This window comes from Cheilinus undulatus, linkage group 18 (genome assembly GCF_018320785.1).
Source record: "Cheilinus undulatus linkage group 18, ASM1832078v1, whole genome shotgun sequence".
NCBI lineage: Eukaryota > Metazoa > Chordata > Actinopteri > Labriformes > Labridae > Cheilinus > Cheilinus undulatus.
In genome coordinates this window covers 25,525,582-25,540,930 of record NC_054882.1, presented here as the reverse complement: position 1 = coordinate 25,540,930, position 15,349 = coordinate 25,525,582, and the positions used below count along the sequence as shown (strand labels likewise).

General features: G+C 40.4%; 1 protein-coding gene across 2 annotated transcripts; it reads right to left on the bottom strand.

Annotated features, from left to right (window-relative positions):
* Positions 1 to 136: 136 nt before the first annotated feature.
* On the bottom strand, positions 137 to 11,656 carry arhgap11a (Rho GTPase activating protein 11A). Of its 2 annotated transcripts, XM_041813276.1 has the most exons (12): positions 11,017 to 11,656; positions 10,295 to 10,362; positions 10,103 to 10,199; positions 9,751 to 10,007; positions 6,673 to 6,836; positions 6,443 to 6,583; positions 6,141 to 6,215; positions 5,592 to 5,765; positions 5,369 to 5,498; positions 2,962 to 3,070; positions 2,192 to 2,306; positions 137 to 2,107 (listed from the first exon to the last, which is right to left on the bottom strand). In XM_041813276.1, exons 1-12 carry the CDS (start codon positions 11,143 to 11,145, stop codon positions 690 to 692), a joined length of 2,877 nt encoding a protein of 958 aa, XP_041669210.1. In that variant the 5' UTR covers positions 11,146 to 11,656; the 3' UTR covers positions 137 to 689. The 2 variants fall into 2 exon arrangements, with proteins under 2 accessions (XP_041669210.1, XP_041669209.1); XM_041813275.1 differs by lacking the exon at positions 6,141 to 6,215 and having other exon boundaries at positions 11,017 to 11,655.
* Between the last annotated feature and the right edge of the window lie 3,693 nt (positions 11,657 to 15,349).

The window sequence follows — 15,349 nt, the reverse complement described above, 5'->3', positions numbered from 1 at the left end:
CGTTTCTTTAAGAAAATAGTGAGCCCTGTTTCAGCGCAAGCTTCAGTAAGCAGTTCAGACTGACGAGGTTACAGCAGTGGTTGTAGGGCTCCCCCTCGTGGATCCAAGGAAAACTGACAAGACAGATACATGCCGTTTAGTTTTATTTGTGTGAAGCAGAGAGCACGGTAAAGCACTTGAACTGGTTGATGCTTTGAAATCAATACAGTGCATACAATCTGTCTATAAAGGACAATGATCAATACTGCTTGGCTTTTTTTTCTTAAAATCCAATCAAAGGTGCACATTTTCCTATTTTCTCATAAGAAAAATAGTATGAAAATATTGTTATCAAAGAAATATTCAACTGAAGTAAACATTTTTTTTCTTTTTAAAAAAGCAACTAAGATTAGATATAAAATGCATAAATAAAAGCCTAAGTCTAAGTCCAAGTATTTCCAGTCATACCGTCATTCACATTTCAGATCATTTGGCCTGCACACTAGTCTAGAACATATTTTTATAGGCTGACGTGTTGATTATTTGACTTGTAAACTTGTTTCACTGAAGTAAAACAAACTTAAGGCATATGAACATCTCCCATTAAGGCCCTTGCGCAACACAAACAGCACCTAGCATAGCTACAAATAAATTAAAACCCCTGAAAATGTGGATTATATGAGAAGGAATGTTTAGAGTCAGGTTTGGGACTATAAATCGACAGGCTTGGTGGCAGACAGCAGGCGTGTTTGGACCAGAGGGTTTCTAGGTGAGCCTCTGTAATGGTTCATGTCCTTTTCTGCGACCTGCTGCACCAGAGGCTTCTGAGCTGTAGCTGGATTGGAAACACAGAAGTCTGCTTTGGTCTTAGCTTGGACTTTGTTGGTGACATCGCCCAGAGCGTAAGCTTTACGAGCCAGGGTGCTTGGCTTTTTAGGTGGGACAGGAGGCGGCATCTTTTTCGACAGTCCCACATCTCTCTGCAGTGGCTTCAGCTCTGGGTGAGGGGAGAGTCCACTCTCCAGGCTCACCGTCTTCACCACTTGAGTGGTGCGGCCGATGGTGAGCTCCATGCTTCTCGTCGGCCTCCTGCTCTCCCCAAGCAGAGAGTTCATCCTGCGAACAGTCTGCCGCACCGGGGTGCGCTGGAACTTCAGCGGTGATCTGATTAGTTTGCCCATTGGTCCTTTGGGTGAATGAAGGGTGAGCCTGTTGAAGTGTTGAATGTGATCTGCAACACGGCGCTTTTCTTTCTCCAGGCTGCGAGGTGAGAGGGGCTGCTGGGCTTGGACCTCTGTAGCAATCTCATGGGAAGATTCACTTTCTTCATGTACCACACTGTGACAGGCTGGTGTACCAATCTCTCTTTGCTCCAAATCTAGCTTGTATGGAGTTGACTGCAGTCCAGATGAGACGCCCAGTTTGAAGAGAGCGGGACTGTGGATGTCCAGGGCATCAATCAACCTGCTGCAGTTCAGCTGCTCCACCTCCTCCACTGTGGAGCTGTTGTTGCCGCTGATGGGAGCAAGACTCGAAGACTCTTTATCACCCTTCACTACCGGACTGAACGCACCAGACTCGAAATCAACAGTGTCTATATGCAAAGGAGACAAAGCAGCGATTTCAATCTGACCGAAGGTGATGTTCTGATCAAGCTGGGTGGTGAAACAGGGCGCCTCTTTATCTATAGACAGAACATTATCTGTGGGAGTCTCTGGTGGTGGCACTGCGACACAGTCTTGTGGTTGTGTTGCATGTATTTCTGTGGAGAGGACGGGCTCCTGTACGACAACCTGGAGGTCACTGCTCAACTGTGTGAAGGCTGTCTTAATTTTGAGCAGGGTAGGGCCAGTTAAGCTCTGTGCTTCAGCGATGGAGCTCTCGCTCTCCAGGCTCTCAGCGCTGGAGGCACAGCAAAGCTTCTTAGGAAGGTTTGCCACCACTGGAGGCTTTGATAGCACTATGACCGGCTCAGACACGTAGGTGCTCTTAAGGCGCATGTTCATAGGGGTGTCAGTGAACGACCCTCCACCTACTGGAGACCCCCCAATCCATGAGGCACCGTATGCTCCTGAGTTACACTGAGGGGTCAGCAGGTTGTCCTCAGACTTACTGATGAACTTTGAGTCTGTGAAAAAAGAAGTGGGGAAATTAGCAACAACTCAAAGGAATACGCTTAAAAAAAAACCCATACATATCTTATTTTACTTACTTTTTGATTCTACTTTTCCAGGCACGACTGAGGGACTGAACTCTGTCTCTTTAGTGAAACAGAAAGTGGTGGTGCTCTCCTGAGTGGCAAGTCGCAAGCCGATGGACTCAGATCCCTTTATCACCAGCATGAAATGAAAGATGAAACAAAAGCTTAGAGGAGGATTAAGCTTGATTTTGTTAAAAAGAGCCCAAAGATGTCAGCCATCATGTGTCATTAATATGTTAATTCCATGATTATTTGGGTTAGTTCTTCAGAGGACGATAAAAATCACTCAGAAGAAACAAATATGATTTGTTGGTCAACAACTTTTTATTAAGTGAATGCACATATAGCTATAGAGCATAGGGAAGACATGCACCTTAAACCTGAAAGAGCTCATTCAATGTTCCCCAAAGGGTTACAGGATTTTTTACACTATAAAGTCAATCATCATAAGCTGATGGCTTAAACCACTGAAACACAGCACCAGAAATTTCCTCCAACTTTGTACCTCACAACAATAAACATTATTTATCCTAAGTGTTACAAACCTAAAGGAGCTAATTAAAACTCATTTTTACAGCTGTGCCTGTATTAGTGTTAGATATGGAAAGGAAACTTAAAATGTTACCAAAAAAAGTGCTAATGTGCAACAAAAAACCCCTGTGCAAATGTTACTAGAGATTTAATAAGTGTCACTTCAACACATAAATCTTTTTTAAAATTTTCATTATTTATCTGTGAACCAGACAGGTGAACTGTGAAGTCTATTGGGCGACCACACTTACAGCCTCTTTGCTGTTTTTCCCCAGGCTGAAACGCAGACGCAGAGATTTGCGTGGAGCTTCTTTTTTGTCGACTTTAGGAGAAAAGCAGCCAGCTCTTCCGGATTCAACTCTGGAAATTGATGTATTTGGAAAAAGAAAAAAAATCAGCACAAGACAACGTAAGAACATTATGTAGCACAGTTTAAATTTGATTGAGCAGCAGAAAGAGAACTATTTAAAACCCTTGGACCACTTAAGTCCTATTTATATGGATATTTATTAGGCCCGCTGATCATTTAGTGTCCAAATCTCGACACTGGAGCACTAAGTATTAAAATTCTTTACTTTGTGTTAGAAATATGCAGAGTGACTGCCCTCTACAGGCTGAAACCTGCTACTTCAACTGTTTTTAAATGGGTGACCCAGAGGCATGTGAATTATGTGACGTCTGCTTTTGTTACCACAGCACTCAACAACCATTAAAACCCCTTTAGAATTCCAAGTAAAATCAGTCAAAAACGCTCATCAATGAAAACCCAAATTAAATTCAATGCTGCATTTGAACCATCTTGAGTACAAGCACATGCAAAGTGTCTTTTAAAAGGCAACAATGAATTTTCCTCCCAAACTGTCAGACTCACTGTAGCTGCTACTGGTATTGAGTAATACAACATTAAGCTTTTTCCAGTCTGAATTTGTACTGTGAAACAGAGGTCTGTAGATGACTGTAGCTGGGATGTTTTCGCTGGAAAACTCAATTGGACTAAAGCATAAAGCCTTAGCAAGTTCAGCTTTAAAGCTGATGACAAAAGAACGGAAAATGAGGATTTTATATCTGTTTTACAAGGAAAAGTCCAGGCGCTGAGACTCCAGAAGAGAATTGAGGTTAGCAGACATTTCTTTTTAACGCATTTCTAATATACCTTTCTGGAAATAGAGCAAATACAGTGGACAACTGAGAACAACAGACTTTTTTAAATGTGAAATTAAATAAAACCAGTCAATGGGTCTTCATGCATGTAATCATGTTATTTGGACTAAATTTTTGACTTGATTTAGATTGTTGGGACTCTTTCTGATGCAGAAGGACTGTTTTGGATGGAATATTATGATCAGGAGAGCTTCTAATGGTGAGCTATAGCACTTTTATTATTGTTTGTAGCCTGACAAATGCATTCATTGTGCCTGCTGTGGTGGATTTTTATCCAGGAATGGTTTACATGGTCAGAATCCTGAGAATCAGAGCTTCCTGGTGGTTAGTAAATGAATAGTTTAAAAAAATCTGCTGGCCTGCCGGTGGGTCCTTGGATGTTAAAGGGTTAACTTCAATGGTAGCGGGAAGGCTCATCAATCAGAGCTGTTGCTAGGATTAGGATTAGGTGCAGTGTATTTCTACCCAAGATCAAAAATAAGGAATAATGTCTTTGGGGCACAGGTGACCTTGTGGTTTAAGGCGCCTTATGTGCGCTGTTGGCACGGGTTTGAATCCAGCCTGTGGCATTTTCCTGCATGTCTCTCCCAAACTTTCTCATCCCTGTTTCAAATTCTATCTACTGTCCTCTGCTGTCATTAAAGGCATAAAAAGCTAAAACTAAATCTAAATAAATGAAATAAATCAAGTTTTCCTTAAATGTGATCAATAGCAAATCAACTTGTGCCGTCTACGTGACAATATACCATTGTTTCCTGCTTAAAACGTTTGTTTTTTAAAAGTGACTGTTATACCAAGTCGCAGCAGCCAAATGTGGCAGTTTTCAGGTAAAAGCAGGCTCCTCCAATCAGAGACATCACTGTGACACTCTAGGGTTGTAGAAAAAACCTTTTTTGTCTTAAAATAAGGTTGACAAAATACAAACTTCTGCCTTCTACAGGATCATAAACCATTGCTTCGCACTGAGGTAGGTTGTGGTAAGCCTGCCTTTGATGGTTATGTCATTATGGCGAATAATCAATTCTGTGGGGCAGAGTGAAGGGGGTGGGTGGGTGCATCTTTTCCCTCAACCTTCCCGGCCCTGTCCATGCTTTTTTTAAGCATTTCCGAGCACAACTATTTCATACCGCACCCCGGCATGATTACTACCTCTCCCCTGCTTTCACATTAGTGACACTGTTGCTGGTTTGCAAATCCACTGAGATGAAAAAAGAAGAAGCAACCACTGGCAACTGAGCGACAATTGCTTATGTTTCATGCAGGCAAATGGAGTCCATGCTGCCACTTTGTTTATAATTATATTCGAGCCAATGATGACTCTCTTCCTACTTCCACATCTGCCTTGCAGCTGAGGATGAAACTGGCTCATGTTGTGCAGATACAATGGTTTTTGAAGAGACTGGAGAAGTTTGGAATTTCAGGGTAGATATTTCTTTATTGAGACCCTGGAGCTTAGTTACTCTTTAAGCTAAACTGGAGGATTGAGAGAGCCTGTACCTGTGAACAGCATGTCTGCTGCTAAGTCTTCGGCTCTTCCTCCTCACAGACGTAGCCGACTGTCTTCTAGTCCTTCCTGCTGATGATAGGGCATTGTGGGAAGTGTCCAAGACCCCAGAAGCACTGTAAGCTGCAACAAAAACAAATGAAGTATGTAAGCTAGATTCAAGCTTTATATAGGGTAAATGAATGGATGCCCCGTTGTTTCCACAGCCATCAGTACCTGATCCAGGAGTGGACGTCCCACTGAACAAAGTATTGGGGAGTAAATCTATGCCAAGGTTCTTTTTGACCGATCTACGTTTCTTGTTTGAGAATCCAAAAGAGTGACCAGACTCCAAAGGAAGCTTTCTCTTTGAGGTCGGTGTTGCAATCACAGGAGTTGCAGAGGAAAAGACTGGCAAAATCACAAAAGAATTAACATAGTCAGAGATAGGATTGGATTTACTGTTTTATATCTGAAACATTCTGGAGATGATTGGAAGCAAAGGCATGGAGAATAGAAAACAATACATGCAAATGAGGCAGACGGCCAAGAAAACAGCCAGTGAAGACATGTACACCAGGCATAAGTCAACTTCATTCGAATGACTCCATAAGAGCAGATATGAATCATTCAGGTTTGAAGAAAAGCAGAAGAGTAAATATGTAAAAAGTAGTTTGATTTCTGTGTAAGGAACAGTGTTCGTCATTTATGCACAGCAGATGGATTACTAGAGTATCACCATGCTCCAAGACGAGTTATGTTGTCTCATCTGACCAAAGTACATACCAAGACTGTCTGACTGCGGGGCTTTTGTGGGGGTTCTATTAGTTTTTATCATATTCAGAGCACCATTGACCATATCTGCAATATGAGACAAGGCAAACCACTTGAAATAGCCCAGCATGTCTGAAACTTCAATGTAACTTGATTTATTTACAGTTTAATCCAAAAAGGGCACCATTGTCTTTGGATTTGTGTGTCTAATGCACACAGATTTCTTTGGTTGCACTAGTTTTAAGACATAATTTATTTGTCTACTGTAAGTTTTTTTCATACACTGCATACATGAATGTATGACATAATTTTACCTCCAAAGCTGCGCCTGTGTCTCTTCTTCATCCCAGTATTTAAGTCCAACTCCTCCAGTCCTTCATGAGTTGGGGACATAACAGCTGCATCACAGCCCATAATGCCTGGAACCTTCTCTTGAAGGAACTGTGGTAACACACCTACAACAAACACACACAGATCAATCAACATTAAATATTAATGGACACTTATTGGACTAGCAGTCAACTTGCAGGTGAGAGTTTTATACCAAAGCTGTGTGCATTCTCTATGAAGCACTGGATAATGGCAGCCTGTAGCTTCAATCGTTTCTCAGTGTTGGCATTTATCTTCTCTGTACCGTCACCACAGTGAAGGAGGTTGGGAGCCAAAATTACAGACAAGTTACTGCTGTCCATCTTATTTTCCACACTCCTATTAAGCAAAGAAAAAGTAAAAACAGAAGAAATTGTAATTGTAAAGCAAACAAATGTGAGAAGACTGTGAGAATGTGAAACAGCATTTGCCCCTTCCAGAGTTCTTATATTTTGTATATATGTCACACTTAGATGTTTCAGATTAACAAACAAATCGTAATATTAGCTGACTTACTCAAAAATACCTTATACAAAAATTTCCTTATTCTGGCTTTACACAAGAGGACTTCGTCAAAACTTTAAAAGACTGACATCTGAGACTCTCTCACATCTAAAGACAATTTGTCACCAAGTTTAGACACAGACCAAGATTTTGCTAAGACTGGGGGTCACTAAATACAAGACTAGAACAAGATTCCTTCTGAAATTATTTCCCCATCATGCATGTATTAGAAAGTCACAGCTTTTGGGCAAAGAACAAGATGGAGAAGGATATTATAATTGGATGTTTTTAAAACATTTACATAAAGTAGAAATGAAAGGAAATTTAAAAAAAAAAACAACTTAGCAAGTTACTGCACCAACCAAAGAACGATCCCAGACATACTTCAGAACAAAAGCATCGTAAGAAAACAAGGGTTGTCTCACCACGGAAGCAAACTGATCAGGCTTTTACTTTGAAAAACCTGATAGAGGTTGACTGTACCTATCATATCAGCCTGGAGACAGACAAGATAGACAGAGCGCAGAGATTTGACTCTGAGCAGAAAAGATTTTTCCATCTCTTGGGGCATGAGCGGACATTTGTCGGCTTCAGACTGAACTACACTCACGTTCATGTTATGAAAAATGAACTGATTTAACGTGCCTACACACAGCACTGGCTCCCATGGGTTGTGGATAATGGTTGGATCACTGAAAACTGCTCTGATCGAGTCTTATGATCACCTTACACCTGATGACTGATGTAGTGCACTGCAAATTTTGCAAGGCTCTTATGATTTTACTCCAACGTTAGAATTTTGTCTGCGACTTTGAAATTGCTTGAAAAGTCATTAAGTGTCAGGCCAGCATTAGTAAAACAATGGCAGCAGGCATATAGTTTCTCAAGAAGGTGGACATTTTTCTTTTTAACAACAAGGTGGAGACATCTCCATAAATGTTTCAGCAACTCGAGGCTTACAGTGGTGTAAAAAGTATTTGCCCCCTTCCTGATATTTTTTTTCCATATTTGCAAGATGTAAATATTTCAAATCTTCAAACAACTGAAGTTTTTGAATGATTATTTCATTTTTTAGGGGGAAAAAAACCCTCCGAGCCTACCTGGCCCTATGTGAAACAGTATTTGCCCTCAATTGTAGTAACAGCTCATGCCACTTTTGGCAGCAACAACTGCAAGGAAACATTTGCAATGACTGGCAATGAGTCTTTCGCATCCCTGTGTAGGAATTTTTGTCCACTCTTCTTTGCAGAGTAGTTTTAATTCAGCCATACTGGGGGGGGGGGGGGGGGGTGTTCAAGCAAGAACGGTCTGTTCAAGATCATGCCACAGCATCTTAATTAGATTTGAATCTGGACTTTGACTAGGTCACTCGAAAACATTCCCAAACCATTTTCCAGCCATTCAAAGGTGGACTTGCTTATGTTTTTCGAATCATTATCCTGTTGCATAACCCTAGTGTGCTTTATCTTGAGGTCACAAACTGATGGTCAGACATTTTCCTTCAGGATTTTCTGGTAGAGAACAGAATTCAAGGTTCCATCAGTTATGGCAAGTCTTACAGGTCCTGAAGAAGCAAAGTAGCCCCAGACTATCACGTTTGACTGTTGGTTTGATACTTTTTTAATTAAATGCATGTTAGTTTTAAACCAGATGTAGCAGGATGTAAAACCTTCCAGAAAGTTCAACTTTTGTCTTGCCTTTCCCAAAAGTATTGGGGATCATTAAGGTGCTTTTTGGCAAATGTGAGATGAGTCTTTGTTTGTTTTGGTCAGCAGTGGTTTTGGCCTTGGAACTCTCCCATGGATGCCATTTTTTCCCAGTGTCTTTGTTATTGTTGAATCATGAACACTGACCTTAGCTGAGTCAAGTGAGGCTGTCAGGTCTTAAGATGTTGCTCGGGGTTCTTTTGTGACATCCTGGACTACTGGTCGATGCGCTCTTTGAGTAATTTTGGTAGACCACTCCTGGGAAGGTTCAGCACAGTTGCAAGTTTTCTCCATTTGTGGATAATGGCTCTCATTGCGGTTTACTGGAGTCCCAAAGATCTAGAAATGGCTTTGTAACCCTTTGCAGGCTGCCAGTTATCAATGAATTTGTCTCTTGTCCGTTCTTGAATTTATTCAGATAGCAGCTTGGTTTTGCTTTCTGAAATCTTTTAGCCGACTTCACTTTGTCAGACAGGTTCTGGTTTAGGGATTTGGCCAGGCAGTAATTTATTTATTTAACCATTTAACCACACTGAGATCAGTGATCTCTTTTTTAGGGGAGACTTGACCAAGAATGGCTGGCCTGGGTGTACCAGATGAAACTGAACTTGGCTTTCCAAAAACGTGGTTCAAATAAGGATTCTTTGTTTGTATAGCTCCAATTCATAACCAAAGTAATCAAGACACTTTACAAAGAAAGCAGGTCTAGACTGCACTCTCTGTTGTGGCCTACTATAATAAAAAACAGCATTAATAACCACGATTAATCACAGTTATATATGATTATAAAAAGGGGGGTGCTTTTTCACAAAGGGACAAGTAGATTTGGATAGCTTTTTTCCATTAGTAAATATAATGCTCATTTAAAAACTGCATTTTGCATTTACTCAGGTTTGTCTTTGTCTAATATCGCAATTTGTTTAATGATCTGACATATTTAAGTGTGACAATAAGCCAAAAATCAAGAAAGAAATCAGGAAGTGGGCAAATACTTTTTACAGCACTGTATACACTGATGGATATAGGTTAAGAATCTTGGGCACCTCTTAGACACATTATTGAGGAAGTCAAAAAAGTGTCGCAGCACACTCAGGTTTCTGTCAGGCAGTACACAGGACAGCAGCATGGTGGCAGAGGTCCTCTCCTCTTGTGTTGGGAGCTGCTGGGCCTTCAGAAAGGCCTCCTGTAGCTCTGTGGACAGTACTGGCTCTGGCAGCTCCCTGAAAAACTGCTTGACCAGCCCAGCCACATCACAAGGAAGAGCAGAGGACAGGCATTCCTCTCCTGCATCTAATTTAGCCTGAAAGAAAGAAAAGCACAGCTCTGTTAAGTCAAGACCTTTCTCTTCAGGTCAAGGTCCCTCTGAAAACAAGGTCAACAGCAGCCATCACTCACCCTGAGTGCTTTCAGACGGATAACAGATCCTGACTTTCTGAACAGGCCCTCTGTGTCGACATGAGCGAGCAGTACCATACATGCGTCAACCAGAAAGCTTTGAAAGAAGGAAAATGTCAAGATCTTTTCACTAAATCAAGGAAAAATGAACACTTTTGGTTAAAGTTAAAACAAATATGTATATCCATTTACCTTGGCACACTTCCACATTCCATATTATAGTATGGTAAACTCTCCAGGGACACTCCGAAAATCTTTGTCTGAAGGAACAATTGAAAAAAATAGAAATAGAACATCAACACAAAAATACTAAATAATATGATCACACAAAATGTGTGGCATGTTGAATGTTTTTGAAAGTAGCCCCAAATGCAGAAGTTCAGTGTTCAATTGAAAAGTCACAAGTCACTTGCAACATACCTTGTGACTCTTGTTAAGCAACTGGAAGTAGATAAAGAGAATCTGTCTCCAGTCTAAAATTAACGGCTGTGAAACTCGGCATGCATGGCTTTTAAAAAAGTTTCAAATTTCATGCCTTAATAACGAGGGGTTTATTGCTAAAAATGTCCAGAGATGCTTCAATCATGTGCCATAAATGTTTATGCGAAAACATTGCCTTTTTGTGTTGTAACATCTCTCTATTGTTGGTATACAGATTTGTGGTGTGAATAACCAAGCCAAACAAAGCAACAGCAGTGACTGACATGGGTGACAACAGCCTGTGAACAAATGGGTCTCATCAGTGGGGGCAAGCTTTCACTAATATGCTAATTCCATTCAGCAGACAAAACAATAGTATGTCCAAGGCTGACACTATAATGCAGTTTCGTCGTCTGCCGCATCAGGGAAATTCATTGTATAAGATTAACTGGATAAGCAGTTGTACAACAGCAATAACTTTTACTTTAACTTACCGAGATGCTGCTTGTTGCCTTACAGCTTGCTGTTTTGTTTTTGTTCCAGTTCTTTGTCTTTATCCCAAACGCTGAGCGGAGATGTTGGACAGCTACCAGACGCATCACATTTCTCTCCATGACCCTCATTTTACACTGGAGTTTCCTATCTTGAGACGTGAATCTGTAACCGATGTCGACCTGACAGTCGCTGCTTTTACTGTTTTTTTAACACGAGGCCTTTCTAATTTAACTACTTCACCCAGAGTTCTGCTAAGTCATCCTCATGTGAGCCCTCGCCCCCCACAGACTGCCTGTTGTCCAGAACCTGCTTATCTAAACCGTGACCTCAAAAGAAAGAGCGACATAAAATTTGAGTAGATGTTAGCTACTCCGCTAGCCTCACATTATGAAGTGCTATCCAACGGCTAGCTATAGAGGTAATGTAGTTAGCTAACTAACGTTAGCGCGTCGTTATAGTAAGACGAACTGAAAGAAAAAAAATGCGGAACGCAGACAACAGCTTAAACAACCCCTCGCCTCGTCTGAAGCGGCGAATTAGTCCATTTTCTTCCGTTTACTGTCTAACTGCATTGTGCCACGGTATCTTGATGTCGTCGGGTCGGTTGCGTTGCAAGGGGTGTCTGTTTCCGCAGAGCATTCAAACAACGGCGCTCCCTACGCTCTGCGTTCTGATTGGCTGGAAACAGTTCGAAAAGCATTCTATAGGGCGTGTGTTTTAGTTAACGGAGCAGCTTCACTGGGCGGGACGGCACGACCCGACTCTATTCTATCAACCGGCCCACTCGAAAACAAAACTAAATGCACCTTTAAAATGGAAAGCGCACACAGCTGCAAGTGTACTGCAAACGTTGTGATTACATTACACAATTTATTGAACAACAGAAAAGTAGAATTTTATTAGTTTGTGATCTTTTAACTGCGTGTTTTGATGAATGTGGGACACATATACAGCTTTTGTATTGCATTTAATTGTTCAAAATCTCACATTTGAGCAAGATAATCAGATATTGGTCACTATTTTACTTCAGTGTGAATGTAGCCTAAGTAACTAACTTGCAGCATTTATTCATTTACTGAAGTGAAAGTGCATGTTCATTTTTCTGCTTAGCTATTAGATGGAGATCCAAACAAAAATTGCTGTGATCTCTTCTAAAAATTGTATTTGTGTGTTTTTTAAATTATACTCTGTGAAAGAATTTCATTTTGACAAATCTACATTCTGGACATTTCAGCACATTTGAACAATATGAAGGTAAAAATGATAATTACCCATTCATTTTGGTCACAATAATTATGATATGAAATGTTCATACTATGATATCTTCAGTTTAAAGTTTCTCCAGGTGATACAGAATGGTAATGGCTGTAAGGTTTGTTAATGTTAATGTTTTTCTTCAAAAAAATGAACCATGGTGTATTTTGGTTAAGAAAACATAAAGCTCAGTAAACGTAAAATTTGATAATGCATCTGTGCTAATGATCATGTCTGTATAATCCAGCTTCCATTATGACACTTAAGCCAGAATCTTCTGTTAGTAATATTCTATTAACAAGCAGCCAAAACAGCCCCACTTGAAAAAACAACATAGAAAGCAGATACAAGCTATAGGAACTGCTTTTTCAATTTATTTTTTTTCACATAGAACCAGACGCATTTATTTTGAAAAGGGCATTCGAACGGTCGAATGCCCTTTCAAAATTAATTATACTGATACATGTATCATGGTATCATGGCACATGGAAAAAGCAAAATACAACAAAAACATAAAACAGAACTTACATTTTTCACTGTACTTATTTAAATTTCCCTGACCTCCTATGACCACATTCTGTGCAGCAGAGGACACCTTCCCCTCATGCAGAAAGCAGTTTAGATGCCATATAGAACTAAATAAATGAGCTATATGATGTTTAGGGAAACATGCAACAAAACCTACATTTTCACTGTTCTTATCTGCATTTCATACTCTGGTCATTTTCTGCATTTACAGAAATAATTGAGGTATATTGCTGCTTTAAAAAAACAAACAAACAAAAAAAAAGTTTAATTTTCCACATGATAGAATAAGCTACATCTTGCATTCATCCGTCAACTGCAGACAAAAACATGATAAAATATGCTGTGAACCTTCAAAATCTATTAGCAATGTTTATAAATGACAGTCTCTCTGGGCAAAATTAACAGAAAATGTACTTCCTTTGTGAACACAAAAAACATTAATAGTTTTATCAGAGCTAATTATACTTGAAATGTACCATTTGTTACTAGTAATTAATATGTCAGAGATCATTATAAGAAGTTTTCCCCTGAAAGAACTTCCCTTAGAGACTCATGTGTCCATTTTGCAGCTTTGTTGCAATTTTTTATACTCTCACACTTTAAAAAAAATTTAAGAAATCCAATGTGCATGTATACATACACATGGGCTAAATTGTTGGTACCCTTCTGGTAAAGAAAGAAAAACCCACAATGGTCACTGGAATAACTTAAAGCTGACAAAAGTAAGTAGAAATGAAAAATAAGTGTAACATGAAATGAAAACCAGATATTGATTTTGAATTGTGGTTCAAAAGAATCTTCTTAAAAAAAACAAAGTAATGAAACCTGGACAAAGTTGTTGGTACCCTTAGGAAAGATAATTTGACCAGAGGGACATGTTAAACTAAGGTGTGTCCTGTAATTAGCATCACAGGTGTATTCAAACTTGTAGCCAGTCTGCCTATTTAAAGGGTAAAAGTAGTCACTGTGCTGTTTGGTATCATGGAGTGTACTTCACTGAACATGGACCGCTGAAAGCTAGTGTTTTACAGTATATTTTTATTGCTGTTCATATGTGTTATTCATTTTAGGATCTGAAGAATCTGAGTGTAACACCTTTTAGGGTATCTGAGGGTCAAACTTCAAACTCATATAGTGCCAACAACTTAGATAGGAAATGCGAGTTATTCTATTTTTTAAATATTATTTTATCAAGAGAGAACATTTATCACTAGAGCGGAAATCGCAAGAGGGGCTCGGGGAGGCGTGCAGGTTTCATTGCAAGGTCATGTATGACAATAGACCTGACTTGTCATTACAAAGTCATGTCCAAGTCCAGGCTGAAGCAGCATGTAGCTGGACAATGACACAGTGAAATGGTTAAGAAACACTGTACATGACAGGAGACTTCATTCATGTGTTTTAGTCACGTGTGGCCTGATTAGCTGATGCTGATCACCTGGCACCTGAGCCTCAGCTGTCTTCTTGATATACCTGGTGGTGTTGGCCCTCCCTATGAAATAGAGTCCTTTAATTGAATTTTATACAGACATGCAGTTCCTGTCAAGGTCTTGATGAGAGCAGGTGCAGAAGAGATGAATTTTATCATTTCCAGCTCCATTTGAACACATGAAAAACTTTTATTGAGAAAGGATTGTGGGTTCTTATTTTGATTGACGTCACCAAAGTCAAGACAACACAAAAAACACACACATGCGCGCTTCATGCGCTAACACACACATACAAGTGCACAATCTCTCCCATTCACTTCATATGGGGTATGTGTGTGGCTGTCTGCACTGCTGATGCCCTGAAAATTGTCATCCCAATGTATTGGGAGCGCCTGGCCAAATATGTGTCCCAACCTGAAATAGCTTCAGGATCAGATGACTTCAATGTAACAGCACGCCTTGGAGACTCCCTCTTATGCCCCTTTTCGACCGAGCTGGTGCTAGGGCTAGTTCCAGGCTAGTGCCTGGGTTAGCACTGGTTCTTTCTATTTCCACCAACAAAGCACGGGCTCAAGGTGCTAAAAACTGGTGCTTAGCAAGCACCAACTCTTTGCTGGGCCAGAGCGAAGCACCAACTACATCAAGAGGCGAGGTTATCGTGACGATCATGACATGGTGGAAAACAGCCATTCTGAACTCGGCCACAGCCATGAAGGAGTACATGCTGGTCAGCTCCGTCCTGCAGACCATCGTTACTGATCCTGGTTAGTTTTATTTCACCCTGTTGTTTGCCCACTATGAATACGCTTGCTACAATATTCCCTCATCAATATTATGAATGTTATACCAGCAAACGTGGTGCGTGCTATTGTTTGCTAGCCAGTTAGCTGCTAGTAAGCTAACAAACAATTACAATGCCTGACCTGTATTCAGAACTTCCCTCATTGTTAACAATGGCCCCTTTAATTATATTACTGAACTATATGGTAATCAACAATGTTTCTTGCTCATTTTACAGTTGTCGACCGTGGATTTGGAGGCTCTCTCACAGAGCTTCGCCAGTGCTCTGCAGGTCCCACACGACAAATGTGAGAGTGCAGAAAAGCTGGCAGAGATGATG